Raw genomic sequence first — 23,775 nt, forward strand, 5'->3', positions numbered from 1 at the left:
AACAAATGAGAATAAACAAAAATGTTTACATTGAGGAGCAAATGTTCATGGATGTTTCAGCGCTTTCTTATACTTAACATGTCTAAGACTGAGCTGATCGTCTTCCTATCATGTGGAGTCCCCTCACCTCCCTCAATTTTACTATCCATCGACAACCATTCCATCTCTTCTATCCCACAAGTCTGAAGTCTTGGAAATATCCTTTAGTGCCAACATTAAGTTCCTTTTCCAGTCTTGCCACTTCTATCTTTAAAATATCTCCAGGATCAGCCCCTCTCTCACCCTAGAAGCACCTAAGGCCCTCATCCACTCACTGTTCATCTTTAGACTCTTCTACTGCAACTTCCTCCCATGTGGCCTCCCCAACTCCCACCTCTCTCCCCTCCAATCTGTCCCGGTTCATCATCTCCAAAATAACTGCTTCTGTCTCCCCTACAGGCCCAACACTTGTTCCCTACCCATGTGAGAACCCAATTCAAACTCACCTAAAATGCCCTCAACCAATCATCTCCCCCCTACTTCTCCATTTCCCTCCAGACTACCACCGCCCACTTTGTTTTGCCAAGAACTGGAGCCTCTCCTCTCAACTAATTACATCCTCCCATTCCTGCCTCCAGGACTTTACCTGTGCTGCTCCCCACCCCTGGAACTCTCACCTACTGACTCTACTAAGCTTCACAGATTCTGCAGATCAACTTCTTTACTAAAGCTTTCCTGCTCTCATCTTTACCCACCTCTGTATGCTCCTTGCTCACTATGTCTCCTCTATGTGTCACCCCTGTCTGCCAGCCCCTCCACCTATAGACTGTAAGCTCTAATGAGCAGGGCCCTCTCCCTGACCTATACTATCGCCTCCTCCCCAATACTAACGGCAGCACAGAACCATTGGGCTCAGCCCGTGCTGCTTCTGTGGTTACTGTGACTGTATAAGCTGCAGTGTTGTTATCGCTGGTAAAAAATGAGGGAAAAGGGGATTGAGGGGAGACCCCAAGCACTGGTATCAATATTGGTTAGATACATGAAAGCAGAGAAAAACTCCTTAATCAAATAGTCATAAATGGGAAATAATACTAATAGGTAATGGGAGGTGCACCCAAAAGAGTAAACTACAAGGTCAAAGAAAAGAAAAAGAAAGTACTCTCTATTGTAGGGGCACAATTCTCTGCTATAGAGAAGTAAAACTTAACGTTTATTAGAAATATCAATAAAAATAAAATACAGGACAGACAAAAGAGAAGACAAACAACATATATATATATATATAACACAGCAGGGTGTTTGAGAATAAACCAAATCAGTCAGAGAATTACATAACCATCCGATGGTGACCTGCTGATATTTGAGTATGTAAACAAAGTCTCTTCTATCAGGAAATGAGACCATCCAATGAGATAAATATGGGTCTCATGCAAGGATATACAAAATGCAAGAGATCAAAGACAGTCAAAATGATACATAGTTTGTAACCAAGTACAAGAAAAATGGGTCCCTATGACATCATGTTTGGTCTCTAATGATTGCAAAACATAATACATTATAACATACCCATAATAAAATCTGAAAATAGCCTGGGTGAAAAATCTTAATGCCAAAAAAATCTCATGATACTACAATAAGTGTGATAATCAGAATAATATCTATCAGATACTGAAACAAAACGCTGCTACATCTGAGCACTGTGGTAGAGTATGTCCACCAACCAAGTACCCTCTGCGTGTCCCTAAATCAAAATGCTCAGAAACATTTATAACCCAAAGTAATTGCGGCATAATACATCATACATGTCCAGGTTAAATGAATCGTACGCACAATGATTAATCATAAAGACCACAACACATAGATATTTGAGTAATGTAAATAAAAATCGTGAAGATATTGTGGTGGTTAAAGACAAAAGGGAACATACAAAGAATCAGGTATTATATAAAATAGAAACAGAAAAGTAACCACTCACTTATTGTCACAATCCGGTGAAAGTGATCCTCTGTGGAGGACGGTGAGCCGGGGGGTTCAGGTGACTATCGGAGTGACTGTGGCTAGGTCTCCTATTTGCGGCCGAACCCAGGTTTGGCTAGACCTGCCCAGAGGCGCGGAGTCTAACTCACTTGGTGGTTTTCTCCAGTGACCCCTCCAATTGGGATTTGGTTTTCCGCTGCACCAAGTGAGCAGGTCGCGGCCCTCTGGACAGGTACCTGGGAATGGCAGAAGACCGGAACTATATTACGTTAAGTTTATTGCTAGAACACTGGAGATACACTGGAACACAGTTAGAAATCCTGATCACCGGCTTGCAAGAATCACTAAGAAATCCAGGAGCTGACTAGCTCAGCAGCTCAGGGAGATGTGGACACAGGCAGGTACTGGAGTTTGCTAAATATGCAGGAAAACACAAACATATACTGGGGAGTAGAGTGGACTCAAGGAATATATTGGGAATGCTAGAAATGTGGTACTGGACAAAGGCCAAATACTAGGAGAGCTAGAAATGCTGGTACTGGGCAAAGGCAAAATACTGGGAATAATTATATATGCAGGTGCAGATTGCACAGACAAGACATATAGAGAAGATAGGCATACACTGGGAGAGTGCTAACTGCAAGTGCAGATTTGCACTGACAAGACACAGAGCAGATTGACACAGACATGTGCTGGGAGGACCAGTTGTGAGCTAATTAATACCAGCAGGTAATCTGACACTTCAGTGATACAGGGTAATAGCCACAGGAAAGCTGCAATAAAATTAGCAGCACATATACAAAGACACACAGGGAAGGGACATGAAACACTGAAGTACTGTGAGAAAGCTGAAGTCTCAGAGTAAGGTTTAGCATGGAAGCTCATACAGGAAACTGGGAAACTGTGAGCAGGCTGAAGCAACACGCCGAAGGATTTAGCACAGAGCAGCAGTGGGAGTAACACAGGCACTTGGAATAACGAAGTTGAACAGCGTCTTCCTGGAGTTCTGGAGGCGGATTTATACCCAGGGGTAGCAGTTTACTGGAGCACAGCATCAGCTGACTGAAATCATGCTACCATAGGTTAGTAGTACTGTCACATGAGAGGAACTGTCATGGCGGCGCCCATGATGGGAACTCCGATCCCCAGCACACACAGCCGACCATGGAAGCTCGCAAAAAGCACCTAAGGCAGAATACTCAGCCCCACATCCATCACTGCACCAGACGTCTGACCGCAAGGAAGTCAGGGGAAGCCGGCAAGGAGGTGAGAGAGGCCAATCCTAGGCTGAACCCTGACACTTATCAGTAAGGGGTAGGTGGCTGCTGTGTTCCATGTACATAATGTAGTGAATGGAGCATGAGCGGACCTATCACATATACCATGAGGGTATGAAATATAGTCAGGTAGGTATCCAAAAAACTCCTCTGTCTACTACATAGATAGCCTGCTAAATAACCGCAGGCTAACCGAACAGTGAGAGAATATGAATCACCTGAAAACAGGTTGGAGTGTTCAGTGGTAATAATAGGGTGATATGGTGCTCCTGGTGCCAAAATAAATGAGAAGGATTTCCCAGTTGTGGGCTCACTCGCTGGTGTCTAAAATATTTTGTACTGTAAGTCTTCTGCACTATTCCCTTGTTAGGCTTGCAATGTGTTCTGTCTATATACAGCGTAAGGCAAAGCGGACTCCATATATATATATATATAATGATTAATAACAATACTAATATTAGTCCACGATGTATAATTTGAATTTGCAAACTACTGTACAGCTACTTTATTACAATAACTGTACATACAGCAGATATGGCTCCTGCTGCACAGATAAAATACAACACTATGGGGTTACCAAGCAGACGGCATAGACCCAGCCATGGTGACATGTGGTGAGTAACATTCCCCAGCTACTATCATGGGACAGGAAACCACATAAGCCAGTGACACTGGGCAACCAGTCACTTCTCTCACACACACACACTGGAGACGTGGAAGCACAGTAGCTCTGTACACTAGCAGCATGTCCTGGCCACCAGTTACACTACTCACAGGTCTCCAGGTGGACACAAAGGTAGCAAACGGCAATAGTGCAACAGCCACTATATGTCCCTCTGGTCACACTCAGGTGCCACAGTCCCACTGTCACAGTCACAGTACTATTATAGGCTTAATTATTAATTGTAGACAAGCATTGGTGGAAGCACTGTGCAATAATAAGTGTGTGCTTATAGCTTTGTGTGTGTGTGTGTATACATGGTGTTCGTTGTAATGTGTGAGTATATGGTTTTACAGTGCAGGGAAGAGACTGGTCAGATCTCTGGGCTGGTAACACACAGTGACATAATGTGAGGAGGAGAGCAGGATTATAATAGGGGTTGATGGCTCCTGATGTATGAGATACACCAAAGAGCGTGGGGAGGAGACTGGTCAGATCTCTGGGCTGGTAACACAGTGACATGATGTGAGGGGGAGAGCAGGAGTATAATAGGGGCTGATGGCTCCTGATGTATGAGATACACCAGAGAGTGTGGGGAGGAGATTGGTCAGATCTCTAAGCCGGTAACACACAGTGAAATGAGGGGAGAGAGTAGTAGTATATTAGAGGCTGATGGCTCCTGACTCCCCCACTGAGCAGATACATTTCCCTCATTATTCCATTCTGACAGAGGAGGGTGTATAATAAGAACGTGTTGTAGAGACTGAGGCCCTGATTCAGAGCCGGAGTCTCTGACCAGAGCGCTCGCTCTGAATCAGGGCCCTCCTCCATTAAAATGGAGTGTCCTCCTGGACGCTCGTATAGCTGTGGGTCACCACCCACAGCATATACGAGCGTCCAAAAAGATGGTCGTGATGGTCTTGACCATCGCGACCATCGGACTTGCGACGGAAACCCTGCGGTAGGGTTTCCCAGCCACAAGCCCTGGAGTGATTTTGGCTCTATCAGAGCCAAAATCACTCCCACTGACATCACTAGTGATGTCAGTGGGGCCGGCTTCAGACGGTAGGCGTTCCCATAGGAACGCCTCCGTCTGGCAGGCACGCCCCCGGCACGCCCATCAAAGGGGGCGTGCTGTCAGTCACGATCGACAGCACGCCCCCTTTGGTGCGAGACCCGGAGCGACAGCTTGGCTGTCGCAGTCCGGGTCTCGCGCATGCGCACGACGGAGCACCCTCCGTCGTGCGCATGCGCAGTGGGGAACATCGACCCACTTGCGAGCGTACTGCCGCTTGCGAGTGGGTCTGAATGACCCCCTGAGAAAAGATAAAATATAACTCTTTTCTTTAATAAGTGTTTATTACTCACCTGTGCTGATATCTGTAGGGATTTCCTCCTCCTTACACTGCTGATCACTCCTCACATACGTCTTTTTTTCTCCCTCTATATCTTCTGCCTTATTATCAGTCACATACGTCTCTTCTTCTATGTCTTCTGTCTGCATATCAGTCACATACGTCTCTTCTTCTCCCTCTGTATCTTCTGTCTTCATATCAGTCACATATGTCTCTTCTTCTTCTATGTCTTCTGTCTTCATATCAGTCACATATGTCTCTTCTACTCCCACTTTTATATCTTCTACCTTTATATTAGTCACATTTGTCTGTTGTTCTCCCTCTATATCTTCTACCTTATTATCAGCCAGACCTTCACCCTAAGAAACCCCCAAAAATTAAAAGCAAATAAGTTTAAAAATGTCTGATTTCATTAATTAACATTAAGTAGAAGAATCACAGAAAATAATACACACACAGCTTCTCTACAGATCATATAATGAGAGTCACTATAGTGTATTGGTGAGACCCTAAATCCCATCTACCTGATGCTCCTGTGGGGTCCTGTGATTCTCCTCTGTACAATCCTGTGAATAAAGAGGACGGGGACATCTCTCTGGGGTATTTCTGTTACTGGGTCCATCTGTAGGAGACACACAGTGACTGAGTACATTGTATATATGTGATTATGTGTGTATTTAGGGGTCCCCTTACCTGCTCTCTCCTGTACAATAAATGACAGTCTCCTCTTACCCAGTGATGTGAGGGGTCGGTGATTCTCCATCATCACATCCTTGTACAGACCCTTGTGTTCCTCTATATACTCCCCCTCCTGCATGGAGACATAGACAGTGACATCCTGACACCTTATAGGAACCTGACACACAGAATGATACAGTCATCACCCAGACACATCCCCTGGTGTTACTGTATAATGTCCCATTCCCAGCAGTCACCTTTCCAGTCATCCCCTGGTGTTACTGTATAATGTCCCATTCCCAGCAGTCACCTTTCCAGTCATCCCCTGGTGTTACTGTATAATGTCCCATTCCCAGCAGTCACCTTTCCAGTCATCCCCTGGTGTTACTGTATAATGTCCCATTCCCAGCAGTCACCTCTCCAGTCATCACCCAGACACATCCTCTGGTGTTACTGTATAATGTCCCATTCCCAACAGTCACCTCTCCAGTCATCACCCAGACACATCCCCTGGTGTTACTGTATAATGTCCCATTCCCAGCAGTCACCTCTCCAGTCATCACCCAGACACATCCCTTGGTGTTACTGTATAATGTCCCATTCCCAGCAGTCACCTCTCCAAGTCATCACCCAGACACATCCCCTGGTGTTACTGTATAATGTCCCATTCCCAGCAGTCACCTCTCCAGTCATCACCCAGACACATCCCCTGGTGTTACTGTATAATGCCCAATTCCCAGCAGTCACCTCTCCAGTCATCACCCAGACACATCCCCCGGTGTTACTGTATAATGTCCCCTTCCCAGAAGTCACCTCTCCTTTCAGCAGTAGAATGATCTTGTTGGAGAGGTCCAGGATCTTGTGTCTCTCATGTATCAGTGAGTGAGGTGGAGGCACCATGATGAGGTTCTGGGTCCTGCTCAGTCCTCCTGACACATGGGGATGGCTGTTGGGTGTCTCACACTCACCAAATGTCTTCTTTACTACTGTGTAACCCTGTGTTTTGGGGAAAACACAAATATCACTGCATACACACCCAGATCCTCTCACCTCCCCAGTCATGTCCCTGTATTATTATTACTATAGATATAAGTGATGTCACTGTGACACTACCAGATGCCCTCACCTCCCCAGTCGTGTCCCTGTATTATTACTACAGATATGTGATGTCACTGTGACACTCCCAGACCCCCTCACCTCCCCAGTCATGTCCCTGTATTATTACTATAGATATAAGTGATGTCACTCTGACACTCCCAGATCCCCTCATCTCCCCAGTCATGTCCCTGTATTATTACTATAGATATAAGTGATGTCACTGTGACACTCCGAGATCCCCTCACCTCCCCGCTAATGTCCCTGTATTATTACTATAGATAGAAAGTGATGTCACTGTGACACTCCCAGATCATCTCACCTCCTCAGTCATGTCCCTGTATTATTACTATAGATATAAGTGATGTCACTGTGACACTCCCAGATCCCCTCACCTCTCCAGTCATGTCCCTGTATTATTCCTATAGATATAAGTGATGTCACTGTGACACTCCCAGATCCCCTCACCTCCCCAGTCATGTCCCTGTATTATTCCTATAGATATAAGTGATGTCACTGTGACACTCTCAGATCCCCTCACCTCCCCAGTCAGCAGGTAGATGATCTCCAGGGTGAGATTTAGTATCCTCTCATTCATGTGACTCCTGTCCGTGTCCATCCTCAGTGATCAGTGACTTATACAGGACACGTCTCACCCTCACTTGACTTCTAGTAAAGATTTTCTGGTCCTTTACTTGTCTAGGAATACATATATTATAATAAATATCACAGAGTATATGTAACATATTCAAGCAACTCTTAAGCCCTCCTCTTCCACAAGCTATATCACACACCTGATACACACTGATCACTATACACAGGTCACACTGATATCACACACCTGATACACACTGATCACTATACACAGGTCACACTGATAGCACACACCTGATACACACAGGGCCTGATTCAGAGCCGGACGCTCTGACCAGAGCGCTCGCTCTGAATCAGGGCCCTCCTCCATGAAAATGGAGCGTCCTCCTGGACGCTCGTATAGCTGTGGGTGACCACCCACAGCTATAGCGAGCGTCCATGATGATGGTCGCGATGGTCAAAGACCATCGGGCTTGCGACAGAGACCCTGCGGTAGGGTCTCGCTGCCAGAAGCCCTGGAGTGATTTTGGCTCTATCAGAGCCAAAATCACTCCCACTGACATCACTAGTGATGTCAGTGGAGCCGGCTTCAGACGGTAGGCGTTCCCATGGGAACGCCTCCGTCTGGCTGCCACGCCCACCAAAGGCGGCGTGCTGTCAATCAATATCGACAGCACGCCCCCTTTGGTGCAAGACCCGGAGCGACAGCTTGGCTGTCGCAGTCCGGGTCCTGCGCATGCGCACGACGGAGCTCCCTCCGTCGTGCGCATGCGCAGTGGGGCAACATCGACCCGTTTGCGAGCGTCCTTTGTTCGCGAACGGGTCTGAATGACCCCACTGTTCACTATACACATGTCACACTGATATCACACACCTGATACACACTGATCACTATACACAGGTCACACTGATATCACACACCTGATACACACTGATCACTATACACAGGTCACACTGATATCACACACCTGATACACACTGATCACTATACACAGGTCACACTGATATCACACACCTGATACACACTGATCACTATACACAGGTCACACTGATATCACACACCTGATACACACTGATCATCACTATACACAGGTCACACTGATAGCACCATGGTGTGAAGGGAAGGTGTGTGCTATCACATGTTACATATATAGAATAATCCCATATATCTGTTATGGTGCATTCACATGTAACATACATAGAATAATCCCATCTATCTGACATGGTGCATTCACATATAACATACATAGAATAATCCCATATATCTGTTACATGTGAATGCACCATGTCAGATAGATGGGATTATTCTAAGTATGTTACATGTGACTTCCCCATGTCAGCTATATGGGATTATTCTATGTATGCTACATGTGAGAGCACCATGACTGATATATGGGATTATTCTAAGTATGTTCCATGTGAATGCACCATGACAGATAGATGTGATTATTCTATGTATGTTACATGCGACTGCACCATGTCAGATATATGGGATTACTCTATGTATGTTACATGTGACTGCACCATGTCAAATATATGGGATTATTCTATGTATGTTACACGTGACAGCACCATGTCAGATATATGGTGTTACTCTATGTATGTTACATGTGAATGCACCATGACAGGTATATGGGATTATTCTATGTATGTTACATGTGAATGCACTGTGTCAGATAGTTGGGAGTATCCTATGTATGTTACATGTGAATGCACCATGTCAGATAGATGGGATTGCTCTATGTATGTTACATGTGACTCCATGTCAGATATATGAGATTATTCTATGTATGTTACATGTGAATGCACCATGTCAGATATATGGGATTACTCTATGTATGTTACATGTGACTGCACCATGTCAGATATATGGGATTATTCTATGTATGTTACACGTGACAGCACCATGTCAGATATATGGTGTTACTCTATGTATGTTACATGTGAATGCACCATGATAGATATGAGCACTTGGGTAAATCAGACAATAGCATATTAATCAGGTGGTTACCGACGCTTTATTATACAGACGGAATCTTCCTCCTTACACTTACTGTGATTACCTGTATGTATGTATATATATATATTCCCCATACCTCTGAGCACTGGGTGATGATGTATATGTCTGACCATAAATGATAGATAATCACTATATACATCTCCCATCACACAGCTGGTCAGTGCTGAGGGGTTATTGGCTTTATATCGTCTTTCTGTTACGTTCTGTGTATTCCCTGACTTATTGCGCTATACAGATAACACCTCGGTCATTTCTTACTGACACTATTACAGGTTACGTTATATTATTAGTAGGGTGAGTGCCCCAAAATATAGACAAAACTTCCTGCTTCTGTTGTTGTTACCTGTATAATGATAATGCAGCACCAGAGTCTGCTCCAGCTGTATTATAGTAACAAAAGGATCTGTTCCACCTTTATCATGCCAATACTGGGGTCTGCTCCACCTGTATTAGACCAACACTGGGGTCTGCTCCACCTGTATAATGGTGATGCAGCACCAGAGTCTGCTACAGCTGTATTATAGTAACAGAATGTTGTGCTCCATCTGTATTATACCAACCCTGGCGTCTACTCTACCTGTATATACATAGTGCAGCACTAAAGGCTGCTCCAGCTGTATTGTAGTAACACCAGGGTCTATTACTTCTGTATTATATAGAACACTGATGTCTGCTCTACCTGTATGATAATAATGAGGCACCACAGTCTGCTCCCCCTGTATAATAACAATAAGTCCCATCACCTGCTGCTTCTTCCTGCTGGGACCGTCACCCGGAAGCTGCAGTTATACAAGAAGACACGCCCCTCTGTATAGCCACGCCCCTCTCTCCTCCGTGTAGCTATGGCTACTGTCTGCCCCGCCTCTTTTATCATAATGACCGCCCTCCTCTCATTCCCCTCAGTGCGGTGATTGGCAGCAGCGAGTAGCCAATCAGGCGGCATAAAGTAGGAAGGACGTCCTGTAACTAAGCAGCCACCTGCACCTACCGCTCACAGTTTAATCACTAGAGTAACAAATATATAGTCTAATGGTGTCCTCATGTACGGTGACCGGCGGCCATATTCTTATAGTCTCCCAGTCACAGAGCAGAGGGGGCGGGGCCACAGGGGCTTTAGCTGCCATTTTGTCATAGACATTCCTGATAACTGGAGCCAGGTAACGTGTCCTGTATATATTATATTATTATTATATAGGGGGGAGGGGACCGTACAGTGATATATGAGGGGGAATAACACAGCTCCCAGCACACACTGATATGTGGTATTATTATTATATAGGGGAGAGGGGACCGTACAGTGATATATGAGGGGGAATAACACATTTCCCAGCACACACTGATATGTTTTATTATTATTATATAGGGGAGAGGGGACCGTACAGTGATATATGAGGAGGAATAACACAGCTCCCAGCACACACTGACATGTGGTGGTATTATTATTATTATATAGGGGAGAGGGGACTGTACAGTGATATATGAGGGGGAATAACACAGCCCCCAGCACACACTGATATGTGGTATTATTATTATTATATAGGGGAGAGGGGACCGTACAGTGATATATGAGGGGGAATTACACAGCTCCCAGCACACACTGATATGTGGTATTATTATTATATAGGGGAGAGAGGACTGTACAGTGATATATGAGGGGGAATTACACAGCTCCCAGCACACACTGAGATTTGGTATTATTATTATATTGGGGGGAGGGGACCGTACAGTGATATATGAGGAGGAATAACACAGCTCCCAGCACACACTGATATGTGGTATTATTATTATATAGGGGAGAGGGGACCGTACAGTGATATATGAGGGGGAATTACACAGCTCCCAGCACACCCTATGTGATATTATTATTATATAGGGGGAGGGGACCGTACAGTGATATATGAGGGGGAATAACACATCTCCCACGACTGCAGCCGGATCGCCGGGGACAGGTAAGCCGCGAGCAGCGCTAACTTGCGTTGCTCGCGGGTATATGCAATCTTGAGCCGCCGGTCTCTGGGGACAGACCAGCGGCGCTAGTAGTGGCGGCAAGCTCTCCCTCTCCAGGCATACCCCGCGCGTCTGCTAGACCACCAGGGAGTAATGGCTGGAGGGGAACCAGCATCCCTGGGGTTAATCACTAACCAGGGGAGAGAGCCTTCCCTGGTTTAGTGGCTACTCCCCTCAGCTCAGCGCGCCTTTTCCCACGTGTACTGGCAACGCTGAGCTGCTCTCCTCATGCGGCCACTCCTCGTCTGAGGTCTCCGGCAGCCATCTTCTACTGGCAGCATCGCAGATCTCCCAGGCGGTGCGTGGACCAGTCCCCCTGCATACCTCTCCCCTGCAAAAGGACAGCGTACACAGTACTATAGCCCTCCCAGACACTGAATCAGGGCAGGTTGATTGTAGTGAAAGGTGCAGTGAATATTGACTTTTCTGAATGTTATGTGACTTTTGCTAGTGCTGCCTGTCTGTGCTGATTTCTACTTACTGTCAGCTTATACCTATCCCTTTCCTTCTCCTACGGCCCGGCAGGTGTGTGGGGGAAGGGCGTTTTTCTGTGGACCTCACGTGTGTATATATATCAAGTATTTGTGAGGTCAGTCACATACAGTTGGGTTATACACAGTACCCTATTGTGGGCTGTTGTGTTGCATTCTGGTGACTGCGCAGGTGTTACACACCATACTTCTCTATTGTGATATATATATATATATATATTCTGTCATGTCAGATGAGCAGATTGAGCGCTCTGTGGCTCCTGTGTTGTCCTCCTGCAGACGCTGTTCTGCAGGGGTGGAGAGGGAGGATTTATCACAGGATGGTCTGTGCGGGCTTTGCCAGCTACTGCCTGGGCTCTCTCAACTTCCTACATCGCAGGACAATGTGGGCGATGTTTTCTCAGGTGCTGGTGTCAATCGCGGACCGTCTAGCGTTCCTGACTGCTGTCCCTACTAGGGCGTTGCCCCAGTCGAACATCCCCCATTCCCCGGGTATTCCACAGTTATTGCAGGCTACCCCGGGTCTCAGACTGTTGGGCAGTATTCGGGGTTGCCTATGTATGTTCAGTCTACCCCTGTGTCGCAACAGTCTGTAGTGCCCTTTCAGGGTTTTCCTCAGGCGGCTCCACCACCCTGGGTGGATGTACTCTCCAGCTCTGTCCAGAGTTTGGCGGCCTCGTCGTCGGCTTTACAGTCAATGTTACAGGGTGACATGCCTCCAAAGGCGTCTAAGCGCCCAGTGCTGGCTGCCCAGGCTACACATTTAACAGACACGGACGTCTGTTCAGATGATGGGGAGGTACATGAGGACACTGACTCTGATGCCACGGCTCAGGAGATAGAGACTAAGGGCCTGATTCTGCTCAGGGTCGATGTTAGGCCACTGTGCATGCGCACGCCGGACCCGGCTCCGATGTGCGCATGCGCGAGACCCAGCTAACGGCGGGCGCTCCGTCGCTCCGAGTCTCGCACCAAAATTGACGGTCTTGCGGCTGTCAATTTTGATCGACAGCTCGCACCGTTTTGGAGGCGTGGCGTGGGGGTGGCTTCACAAACGGAGGCGTTCCCATTCGAACGCCTGCCGTTTGTGGGCGGCCCCACTGACACCACCAGTGATGTCAGTGGGAGAGCTTCTGGCTCTATTAGAGCCAGAAGCTCTCTGGGGCTTTGCGGCCACGAGACCCTACCACAAGGGTCTCGTTGCAAGCCCGATGGTCTTGACCATTGCGACCATTATCCTGGCTGCTCGCAATAGCTGTGGGTGGTCCGCTCCAAAAAAACCCCCAAAAAACGCCCTGATTCAGAGCGTCCGGCTCTGAATCAGGCCTAAAGTCCTCCATTAATGTGCCGGCGTTGGTTAGGGCGGTGTGGGCCATCCTGCACATAGAGGATGATGCACCGACCCCTAGGTCTAAGTATCCTAATTTTAAGAAGGCTAAGGTGACTTCGACGGTTTTTCCCGTCTGATCAGTTGAAGGATCATATGGCGGGGACCTGGCAGTTGCCTAGTAAGAGATTCCAGCCACAAAAACGGCTGACATCCAATTATCTGTTTCCTGAGGATCATTGCAGGAAATGGGATTCCCATGTCACCCGCTTAATCAAAAGCACTACATTGCCTTTACCGTCTATCTCCACCCTCAAGGATCCCATGGATAGGAAGGTGGAGACTTGTTTAAAGTCCATCTACTCTCTCTCAGGGGCAGTGGCCCGTCTGTCTACGGCCATCTCCTGGGTGGCTAAAGCCATTGAGAGCTGGGCCAATGCGTTAGAGGATACCTTTCCAGACGATGCTCCAGATGTCCAGAGAGCGTTAATTGGACAGATGAGGGATGCGGCGTCCTATACTGGGGAAGCGTCATTGGATACAAGCCTGCTGACCTCTAGAGTTGTCGGTCCTTGTGGCTGAGGTCCTGGAGATCTGACGCAGATTCTAAGAAGGGCCTGGAGGCCTACCCTTTAATGGGGAGTTGTTATTTGGTCCAGACCTGGATAAAATAGTGGATACGCTGGCTAAATCCAAGTCAGCATTCCTCCCTTCGAGTACATCGCATCCAAAGGTCAGGAGCTCTGCCCTTTGGTCCTTTCGAGGCAGTCGGCGACCAAGGCCGCCTCTAAGCCAAAGAAGCAGGCATTGGAGTGCTAGGCGCCCTTCTTCCAAGCAGGAAGATAAACCTTCTGCCTGATAGAACGGGCCTCCCTCTGGAGGACCCCAGAGTGGGAGGCCGACTTCTTCAATTTGCCCAGTGCTGGCACAATACCACCACGGATGCCTGGGTTCGAGAAGTGGTCTCCCAGGGGTACGCCCTGTCCTTTCGGCACAGACCGCCCCACCGTGTTTTCTGCATGAGTCCTCAGGACAAAACCAAATTTTTGCAGATTCAAGAAGCTATATAGTCCTTGCTGAAAGCAGGGGTCATTGTTCCCATTCCTCAGTCACAACAGGGGACGGGGTACTACTCTACTCTGTTTCTGGTGCAGGAACCAAATGGTTCTCATTGCCCTATCCTCAATTTGAAGTCTCTGAACAAGTTCCTCAGAGTTCCCAAATTCAGGATGGAAACATTACGTTCCATCATTCTGGCGATGGAACCGGGGGATTACATGGTCTCCCTGGATATCCAGGACGCCTACCTCCATGTTCCTATAGTTCCTTCACACCAGTGGTATCTGAGGTTTGCTATACTGCAACATCACTACCAATTTCGGGCGCTACCCTTTGGCCTCTCTACGGCACCAAGGGTTTTCACCAAAGTGATGGCGGTCATGGCCACCCCCCTTCGGAGCCAGAATGTACGGCCCTTTTGGATCCGGACTGGGTTCTGCTCACAACAGATGCCAGTCTCCAGAGTTGGGGGGCAGTGACTGGCTCGTTGTCACTTCACTTCAGAACCGCTTCCCCAAGAAGCGGTTCTCCCCATCAACATTCTGGAGCTGCGGGCCATGTAGAGGGTCCTGCAGTCGTCCGGCACCGCTCTTCTAGGAAAGACAGTACAGGTTCAATCCGACAACGCCACCACAGTGGCATACAATAACCACCAGGGAGGAACTCGCAGTCGTGCTGCGATGTCGGAGGTGTCTTGCATCCTGGCTTGGCCGGAGTGCCACATTCCAGCAATCTCGGCAGTCTTCATCCCCGCAGTCCTCAATTGGGAGGCGTACTTCCTCAGCCGTCACGACGTGCATCCCGGGGAATGGTCACTTCACCCAGAGGTATTTCAGCTACTCGTGGACTGATGGGGGCTGCCGGAGCTGGACCTGATGGCCTCCCGTCAGAATCACAAGTTGCCTGTGTACGGGTCAAGGACAAAGACACAGGCGCAAGTCTGGTAGATGCACTGTCGGTGAAATGGACGTTTCAACTGGCGTATCTGTTTCCTCCGATATTCCTGCTGCCTCGGGTACTACGGAAATTCAAGCAGGATGGCGGCACGCTTCTGCTGGTGGCTCCTGCGTGGCCCAGACGTCCTTGGTACTCCGATCTGCGGAGCCTCTCCATCTACACTCCGTACCTTCTTCCTCAGCGTCAGGGACCTGTTGTCTCAAGGGACCTGCCTTTGCCTGGATCTGGGTCGGCTGTCTTTGATGGCGTGGCTCTTGAGACAGCCGTCCTAAGGTCTTGGGGCTTCTCAAGCTCTGTTATCAGTACCATGCTGAGGGCATGCAAGCCGGCTTCCGCTCGGATTTACCACAGAGTGTGGCACACTTACTTTCAGTGGTGTGAGTCCAGAAACTGTGATCCTCAGGTGTTCCGAGTTTCTAGGATTTTGGCTTTTCTTCAGTCAGGGATTGGACCTAGGCTTACGTTTTGCCTCCCTGAAGGTTAATGTGTCCGCGCTGTCTGTGTGGTTCCAACATAGGATCGCTACACTGCCAGATGTTGACACTTTTTTCCAAGGTGTTCTTCGAATCCAGCCTCCATTTGTGCCTCCAGTGGCTCCTTGGGACTTGGCGGTGGTTCTTCGGGCCCTGCATGGTCCTCCTTTTGAGCCTCTTGAGTCGGTGGAACTCAAGTGGTTAATGTTTAAGATTGTTTGTTTTTCTCCTGGCGATTGCTTCTGCCAGGAGGGTATCAGAATTGGGGGGTGCTCTCCTGTCGTCCCCCTTTTCTGATTTTTCACCAGGACATGGCGGTGCTTCGCACTCGTCCTGAGTTTCTGCCTAAAGTGGTTTCTAAGTTCCACATTAATTAGGAACTTGTTGTACCAGCTTTTCAGTCACCTGATCTTTCAGCTGGTGAGGCTTCCATGGATGTAGTTCGTGCTCTCAGAATTTATGTGGACCGGACTGATTCCGTTAAGAAGTCTGATTCTTTGTTTGTCCTCTTTGGTTTTCACAGGAGGGGTTGGCCTGCCAACAAACAAACGTTAGCCCGTAGGCTTTGTTCGGTTATTTGTGAGGCTTATGCACAGGAGGTTTTACCTATTCCACCCTCTGTTAAGGCTCATTCCACTCGGTCTGTGGGTCCCTTTTGGGCTGCTAGACGTGGCGCCTCTGCTGTTCAGCTATGTAAGGCAGCCACCTGGTCTTCCATTCAGACATTTTTGAGGTTCTATGTGTTTGACACCTTTGCCTCTGAGGTTGCATCCTTCGGGTGCTGGGTTCTCCTTTCTGCACAGGAGCGTCCCCGCCCTTAGTTGAACTGCTTTGGGACATCCCCAAGGTCAACCCTGTGGACCCCATATGAACCCTGAAGTAGAAAACAAGAGATATGGTAAAAACTTACCTTTGTTATCTCTGTTTCTACGAAGTCCATAGGGTCCACAGGGCACCCGCCCTGACGCACCTGGCATCATATGGGCTGTATGGTTGGTCACCGGTTTTCCGTCTCACATTTCTGTGAGTATGGTTTCTTGTGTGTTCCAGTCTTCCTTCTCTCTGTTTCGTCTCCTCCTCCGGCCTTGGCTGCTTACCAACTGAGATGCCTGTGGCTCGGGGGCGGGTTATAGAGGAGGATGGACCCAAGTGCATCCTGGGAGCAGCAAAATCTTTAACTGCATGGTGCCCGTGGATCCAGATCCAGCTATACCCCAAGGTCAACCCTGTGGACCCTATGGATTTTGTAGAAACATAGATAACAAAGGTAAGTTCTTACCATATCTCTTGTTATATTATTATATAGAGGGGAGGGGACTGTACAGTGATATATTCAAGCCAGGTGGCATCAAGAAGTATCTGGGTGGGGGCCTTCACTGGCCCCTTTTGCAGGTTACACAGAATATATTTTTATACAGCAGCTCCACAGATACTGTCCCACTTTTAGACTCCCATATACTGTGCCCACAAATTTTTTCTTTCAGCTCCAACACAGAGACTGGACGCAGGTCTACTCTCTTTAATCAGTTCAGGCAACTGCTCCCACCTGAACAGTGCACCTATGCTTTTATACAGGGGAATTTTTGCCCTCCAGTCTGACACCGCCCCTGCACTGTGATGAACAACGTCCCCCCGACCCGTTGCAACATCCCCTGCCCGGCACTATCACGCACCCCAATGCCACATCCCCTGCCCGACACCTCCCCCTGTCCCAATGCAGCGTCACCTGCTCGGCACATATGCCCGCCCCAATGCGCCGTGTCCCGAAACCCTCACTAACGTGAAGAACATGTGACATCGGCATCACATCTGGAACCCGTGTCCGTGGCTACAAGGACACATTAAGGGTGACCGGGTGACAGGAGACTTGGGGCGGAGGGGGAGTGCGAAGTGCTAGGCGGTAGCTGTTTCTTGTCGTGCGTTGCACTCAGAATATACAGCCTGGGGAGAACACTGCTATTCCTGTTGAGGATAACCTCTTAACCTATGTTGGGCACCCAATTAATAATACCTTTTGATGAATTTTTTTACAATTTTACCCTCATCTTTTCGGTGGTGGCACATGTTTCTTCCAGTACTTATCTTCTCTACAGTATCTTCTCTCAGTTGTCGGGGTTCCTTCTCTCTCTATGTTCCCATTGGTCCCGTCTGTGTTCCTCACAGCTGCTTTGAGCGATCCAGGTCCTGTCTGTGTTCCTCACAGCTGCTGTGAAAAAATTCCAGGGTGCTGAATTCCTTCTGTCTTTTGCTTTGGAAAACAGATAATTAATTAGTGGCATATTCAGGCGCAATAGAAGTATATAGTGGTAATGCTCAGCCACTGGAAGTCTTTATAATGGTATAATGTATCATATATATGTGCGAGGAATGTTTACGTATTGGTCATGTCCCAGGAGGGTTATGGGGGACTTCAGGAATCACCCAGAGCTTCTGAAAAAACTTGGCATGTAACTAGATACTTGTAATGACAGCTGTGGAGTTAGGAGCGGAATACATAGGAATTACCGCCGGACACAAGTCCGGTGGTTTAAATCCCGACAGCGGCAGGCCGACATGGCTGAAAATCCCAATCGTCCCCAGGTAAGTATGAACTAACCCCCCTAACACTAACCCTCCTTAGGGGTGCCTAACCCTAACCTTCCCCCCCAGTGCCTAACCCTAATCCCCCCTCTAAGTGCCTAAACCTAACCCCCCCTTCCCCACCGCCTAAACCTACGTCCCCCGGGGGGTTGCCTAACCCTAATTCCACCCCAGGAGCCCTAAACCTAACATCCCCCACCCCCCCCGCATCTGTCTGCAGCGGCGCTCGGCATCACTTCGATCGGGATGCCGGGCGCTGGTCTCCCGGCGTCGGTAAAATGACAGGCATCTAGAATTAGACGTCTGTCATTTAACCCTCGCTGGGATAAAGCAGTCGGGAAGCCGGCTGTCGGGCTTACGTGCGCCGGCTTCCCAATTGCATACTGTCAGGAGCATAGTGAAATATAAAATGTTGAATGACACAAAAGCATAGTGCAGGTAATGCAGAGAAGCCAGGAGTGATACATGAACCAGAAGGGAACTGGTGGTAAACAGAAACTTGAAGGTCTGCAAAACTGGATACAAACAAGAACCATATGCTGCAGAGTGGGTGAGTCAGAGTCACATGCAGCAATAGGAGGGACAGCTTGCAGAGGCCCAGCTGGATTTAGCTGCACATAGTATAGGCTGGGGATATACAGAGTGGATACAAACAAGAACCATATGCTGCAGAGTGGGTGAGTCAGAGTCACATACAGTAATAGGAGGGACAGCTTGCAGAGGCCCAACTGGCTTTAGCTGCACATATTATAGGCTGGAGATATACAGACTGGGTACAAACAAGAACCATATACTGCAGAGTGGGTGAGTCAGATTCACATGCAGCAATAGGAGGGACAGCTTGCAGAGGCCCAGCTGGCTTTAGCTGCACATATTATAGGCTGGGGATATACAGACTGGGTACAAACAAGAACCATATACTGCAGAGTGGATGAGTCAGAGTCACATGCAGTAATAGGAGGGACAGCTTGCAGAGGCCCAGCTGGCTTTAGCTGCACATATTATAGGCTGGGGATATACAGACTGGGTACAAACAAGAACCATATACTGCAGAGTGGGTGAGTCAGAGTCACATACAGTAATAGGAGGCACAGCTTGCAGAGGCCCAGCTGGCTTTAGCTGCACATAGTATAGGCTGGGGATATACAGACTGGATACAAACAAGAACCATATACTGCAGAGTGGATGAGTCAGAGTCACATACAGTAATAGGAGGGACAGCTTGCAGAGGCCCAGCTGGCTTTAGCTGCACATAGTATAGGCTGGGGATATACAGAGTGGATACAAACAAGAACCATATGCTGCAGAGTGGGTGAGTCAGAGTCACATACAGTAATAGGAGGGACAGCTTGCAGAGGCCCAGCTGGCTTTAGCTGCACATATTATAGGCTGGGGACATACAGACTGGATACATACAAGAACCATATACTGCAGAGTGGGTGAGTCAGATTCACATGCAGCAATAGGAGGGACAGCTTGCAGAGGCCCAGCTGGCTTTAGCTGCACATATTATAGGCTGGGGATATACAGACTGGGTACAAACAAGAACCATATACTGCAGAGTGGATGAGTCAGAGTCACATGCAGCAATAGGAGGGACAGCTTGCAGAGACCCAGCTGGCTTTAGCTGCACATATTATAGGCTGGGGATATACAGACTGGATACAAAAAAGAACCATATACTGCAGAGTGGGTGAGTCAGAGTCACATGCAGTAATAGGAGGGACAGCTTGCAGAGGCCCAGCTGGCTTTAGCTGCACATATTATAGGCTGGGGATATACAGACTGGGTACAAACAAGAACCATATGCTGCAGAGTGGGTGAGTCAGAGTCACATGCAGTAATAGGAGGGACAGCTTGCAGAGGCCCAGCTGGCTTTAGCTGCACATATTATAGGCTGGGGATATACAGACTGGGTACATACAAGAACCATATACTGCAGAGTGGATGAGTCAGAGTCACATGCAGTAATAGGAGGCACAGCTTGCAGAGGCCCAGCTGGCTTTAGCTGCACATATTATAGGCTGGAGATATACAGACTGGGTACATACAAGAACCATATACTGCAGAGTGGGTGAGTCAGAGTCACATGCAGTAATAGGAGGGACAGCTTGCAGAGGCCCAGCTGGCTTTAGCTGCACATATTATAGGCTGGGGATATACAGACTGGATACAAAAAAGAACCATACGCTGCAGAGTGGGTGAGTCAGAGTCACATGCAGCAATAGGAGGGACAGCTTGCAGAGGCCCAGCTGGCTTTAGCTGCACATATTATAGGCTGGGGATATACAGACTGGATACAAACAAGAACCGTCTACTGCAGAGTGGGTGAGTCAGAGTCACATGCAGTAATAGGAGGGACAGCTTGCAGAGGCCCAGCTGGCTTTAGCTGCACATATTATAGGCTGGGGATATACAGACTGGATACAACCAAGAACCATATGCTGTAGAGTGGATGAGTCAGAGTCACATGCAGCAATAGGAGGAACAGCTTGCAGAGGCCCAGCTGGCTTTAGCTGCACATATTATAGGCTGGGGATATACAGACTGGGTACAAACAAGAACCATATGCTGCAGAGTGGGTGAGTCAGAGTCACATGCAGTAATAGGAGGGACAGCTTGCAGAGGCCCAGCTGGCTTTAGCTGCACATATTATAGGCTGGGGATATACAGACTGGGTACAAACAAGAACCATATGCTGCAGAGTGGGTGAGTCAGAGTCACATACAGTAATAGGAGGGACAGCTTGCAGAGGCCCAGCTGGCTTTAGCTGCACATATTATAGGCTGGGGATATACAGACTGGGTACAAACAAGAACCATATACTGCAGAGTGGATGAGTCAGAGTCACATACAGTAATAGGAGGGACAGCTTGCAGAGGCCCAGCTGGCTTTAGCTGCACATATTATAGGCTGGGGATATACAGACTGGATACAAACAAGAGCCATATACTGCAGAGTGGATGAGTCAGAGTCACATGCAGCAATAGGAGGGACAGCTTGCAGAGGCCCAGCTGGCTTTAGCTGCACATATTATAGGCTGGGGATATACAGACTGGATACAAACAAGAGCCATATACTGCAGAGTGGGTGAGTCAGAGTCACATGCAGTAATAGGAGGGACAGCTTGCAGAGGCCCAGCTGGCTTTAGCTGCACATATTATAGGCTGGGGATATACAGACTGGATACAAACAAGAACCGTATACTGCAGAGTGGGTGAGTCAGAGTCACATGCAGTAATAGGAGGGACAGCTTGCAGAGGCCCAGCTGGCTTTAGCTGCACATATAGGCTGGAGATATACAGACTGGGTACATACAAGAACCATATACTGCAGAGTGGGTGAGTCAGAGTCACATGCAGTAATAGGAGGGACAGCTTGCAGAGGCCCAGCTGGCTTTAGCTGCACATATTATAGGCTGGGGATATACAGACTGGGTACAAACAAGAACCATATGCTGCAGAGTGGATGAGTCAGAGTCACATGCAGTAATAGGAGGGACAGCTTGCAGAGGCCCAGCTGGCTTTAGCTGCACATAGTATAGGCTGGGGATATACAGAGTGGATACAAACAAGAACCATATGCTGCAGAGTGGGTGAGTCAGAGTCACATACAGTAATAGGAGGGACAGCTTGCAGAGGCCCAGCTGGCTTTAGCTGCACATATTATAGGCTGGGGATATACAGACTGGGTACAAACAAGAACCATATACTGCAGAGTGGGTGAGTCAGATTCACATGCAGCAATAGGAGGGACAGCTTGCAGAGGCCCAGCTGGCTTTAGCTGCACATATTATAGGCTGGGGATATACAGACTGGGTACAAACAAGAACCATATACTGCAGAGTGGATGAGTCAGAGTCACATGCAGCAATAGGAGGGACAGCTCGCAGAGACCCAGCTGGCTTTAGCTGCATATATTATAGGCTGGGGATATACAGACTGGGTACAAACAAGAACCATATACTGCAGAGTGGGTGAGTCAGAGTCACATGCAGCAATAGGAGGGACAGCTTGCAGAGGCCCAGCTGGATTTAGCTGCACATATTATAGGCTGAGGATATACAGACTGGATACAAAAAAGAACCATATACTGCAGAGTGGGTGAGTCAGAGTCACATGCAGTGATAGGAGGGACAGCTTGCAGAGGCCCAGCTGGCTTTAGCTGCACATATTATAGGCTGGGGATATACAGACTGGGTACAAACAAGAACCATATGCTGCAGAGTGGATGAGTCAGAGTCACATGCAGTAATAGGAGGGACAGCTTGCAGAGGCCCAGCTGGCTTTAGCTGCACATAGTATAGGCTGGGGATATACAGAGTGGATACAAACAAGAACCATATACTGCAGAGTGGGTGAGTCAGAGTCACATGCAGTAATAGGAGGGACAGCTTGCAGAGGCCCAGCTGGCTTTAGCTGCACATATTATAGGCTGGGGATATACAGACTGGGTACAAACAAGAGCCATATACTGCAGAGTGGGTGAGTCAGAGTCACATGCAGTAATAGGAGGGACAGCTTGCAGAGGCCCAGCTGGCTTTAGCTGCACATATTACAGGCTGGGGATATACAGACTGGGTACATACAAGAACCATATACTGCAGAGTGGATGAGTGAGTCACATGCAGTAATAGGAGGCACAGCTTGCAGAGGCCCAGCTGGCTTTAGCTGCACATATTATAGGCTGGAGATATACAGACTGGGTACATACAAGAACCATATACTGCAGAGTGGGTGAGTCAGAGTCACATGCAGCAATAGGAGGGACAGCTTGCAGAGGCCCAGCTGGCTTTAGCTGCACATATTATAGGCTGGGGATATACAGACTGGGTACAAACAAGAACCATATGCTGCAGAGTGGGTGAGTCAGAGTCACATACAGTAATAGGAGGGACAGCTTGCAGAGGCCCAGCTGGCTTTAGCTGCACATATTATAGGCTGAGGATATACAGACTGGATACAAACAAGAACCATATACTGCAGAGTGGGTGAGTCAGAGTCACATGCAGTAATAGGAGGGACAGCTTGCAGAGACCCAGCTGGCTTTAGCTGCACATATTATAGGCTGGGGATATACAGACTGGATACAAACAAGAGCCATATACTGCAGAGTGGGTGAGTCAGAGTCACATGCAGTAATAGGAGGGACAGCTTGCAGAGACCCAGCTGGCTTTAGCTGCACATATTATAGGCTGGGGATATACAGACTGGGTACAAACAAGAACCATATGCTGCAGAGTGGG

General features: G+C 48.1%; 2 protein-coding genes across 2 annotated transcripts in view; one reads left to right on the forward strand and one right to left on the reverse strand.

Annotated features, from left to right (window-relative positions):
- LOC148480720 (uncharacterized) overlaps positions 1–10,460 on the reverse strand; it is an 82,971-nt gene extending 72,511 nt beyond the window's left edge. The window contains exons 1-6 of the mRNA XM_088453950.1: positions 10,380–10,460; positions 7,564–7,721; positions 6,741–6,923; positions 5,982–6,060; positions 5,774–5,871; positions 5,263–5,608 (exon numbers count right to left, since the gene is read on the reverse strand). Of these exons, the coding sequence (XP_088310076.1) occupies positions 5,263–5,608; positions 5,774–5,871; positions 5,982–6,060; positions 6,741–6,923; positions 7,564–7,641 (784 nt within the window). The 5' untranslated portion in view covers positions 7,642–7,721; positions 10,380–10,460. The remainder of the gene's footprint in view (positions 1–5,262; positions 5,609–5,773; positions 5,872–5,981; positions 6,061–6,740; positions 6,924–7,563; positions 7,722–10,379) is intronic.
- A 299-nt stretch (positions 10,461–10,759) lies between these two features.
- Positions 10,760–23,775, forward strand: part of LOC148480722 (uncharacterized) — a 200,631-nt gene continuing 187,615 nt past the window's right edge. The window contains exon 1 of the mRNA XM_088453938.1: positions 10,760–10,793. The gene's annotated coding sequence lies outside the window, so the exon portion shown is untranslated. The remainder of the gene's footprint in view (positions 10,794–23,775) is intronic.

This window comes from Taudactylus pleione, unplaced genomic scaffold (assembly GCF_031769625.1).
Source record: "Taudactylus pleione unplaced genomic scaffold, aTauple2 ptg000603l, whole genome shotgun sequence".
Classification (NCBI taxonomy): Eukaryota; Metazoa; Chordata; class Amphibia; order Anura; family Myobatrachidae; genus Taudactylus; species Taudactylus pleione.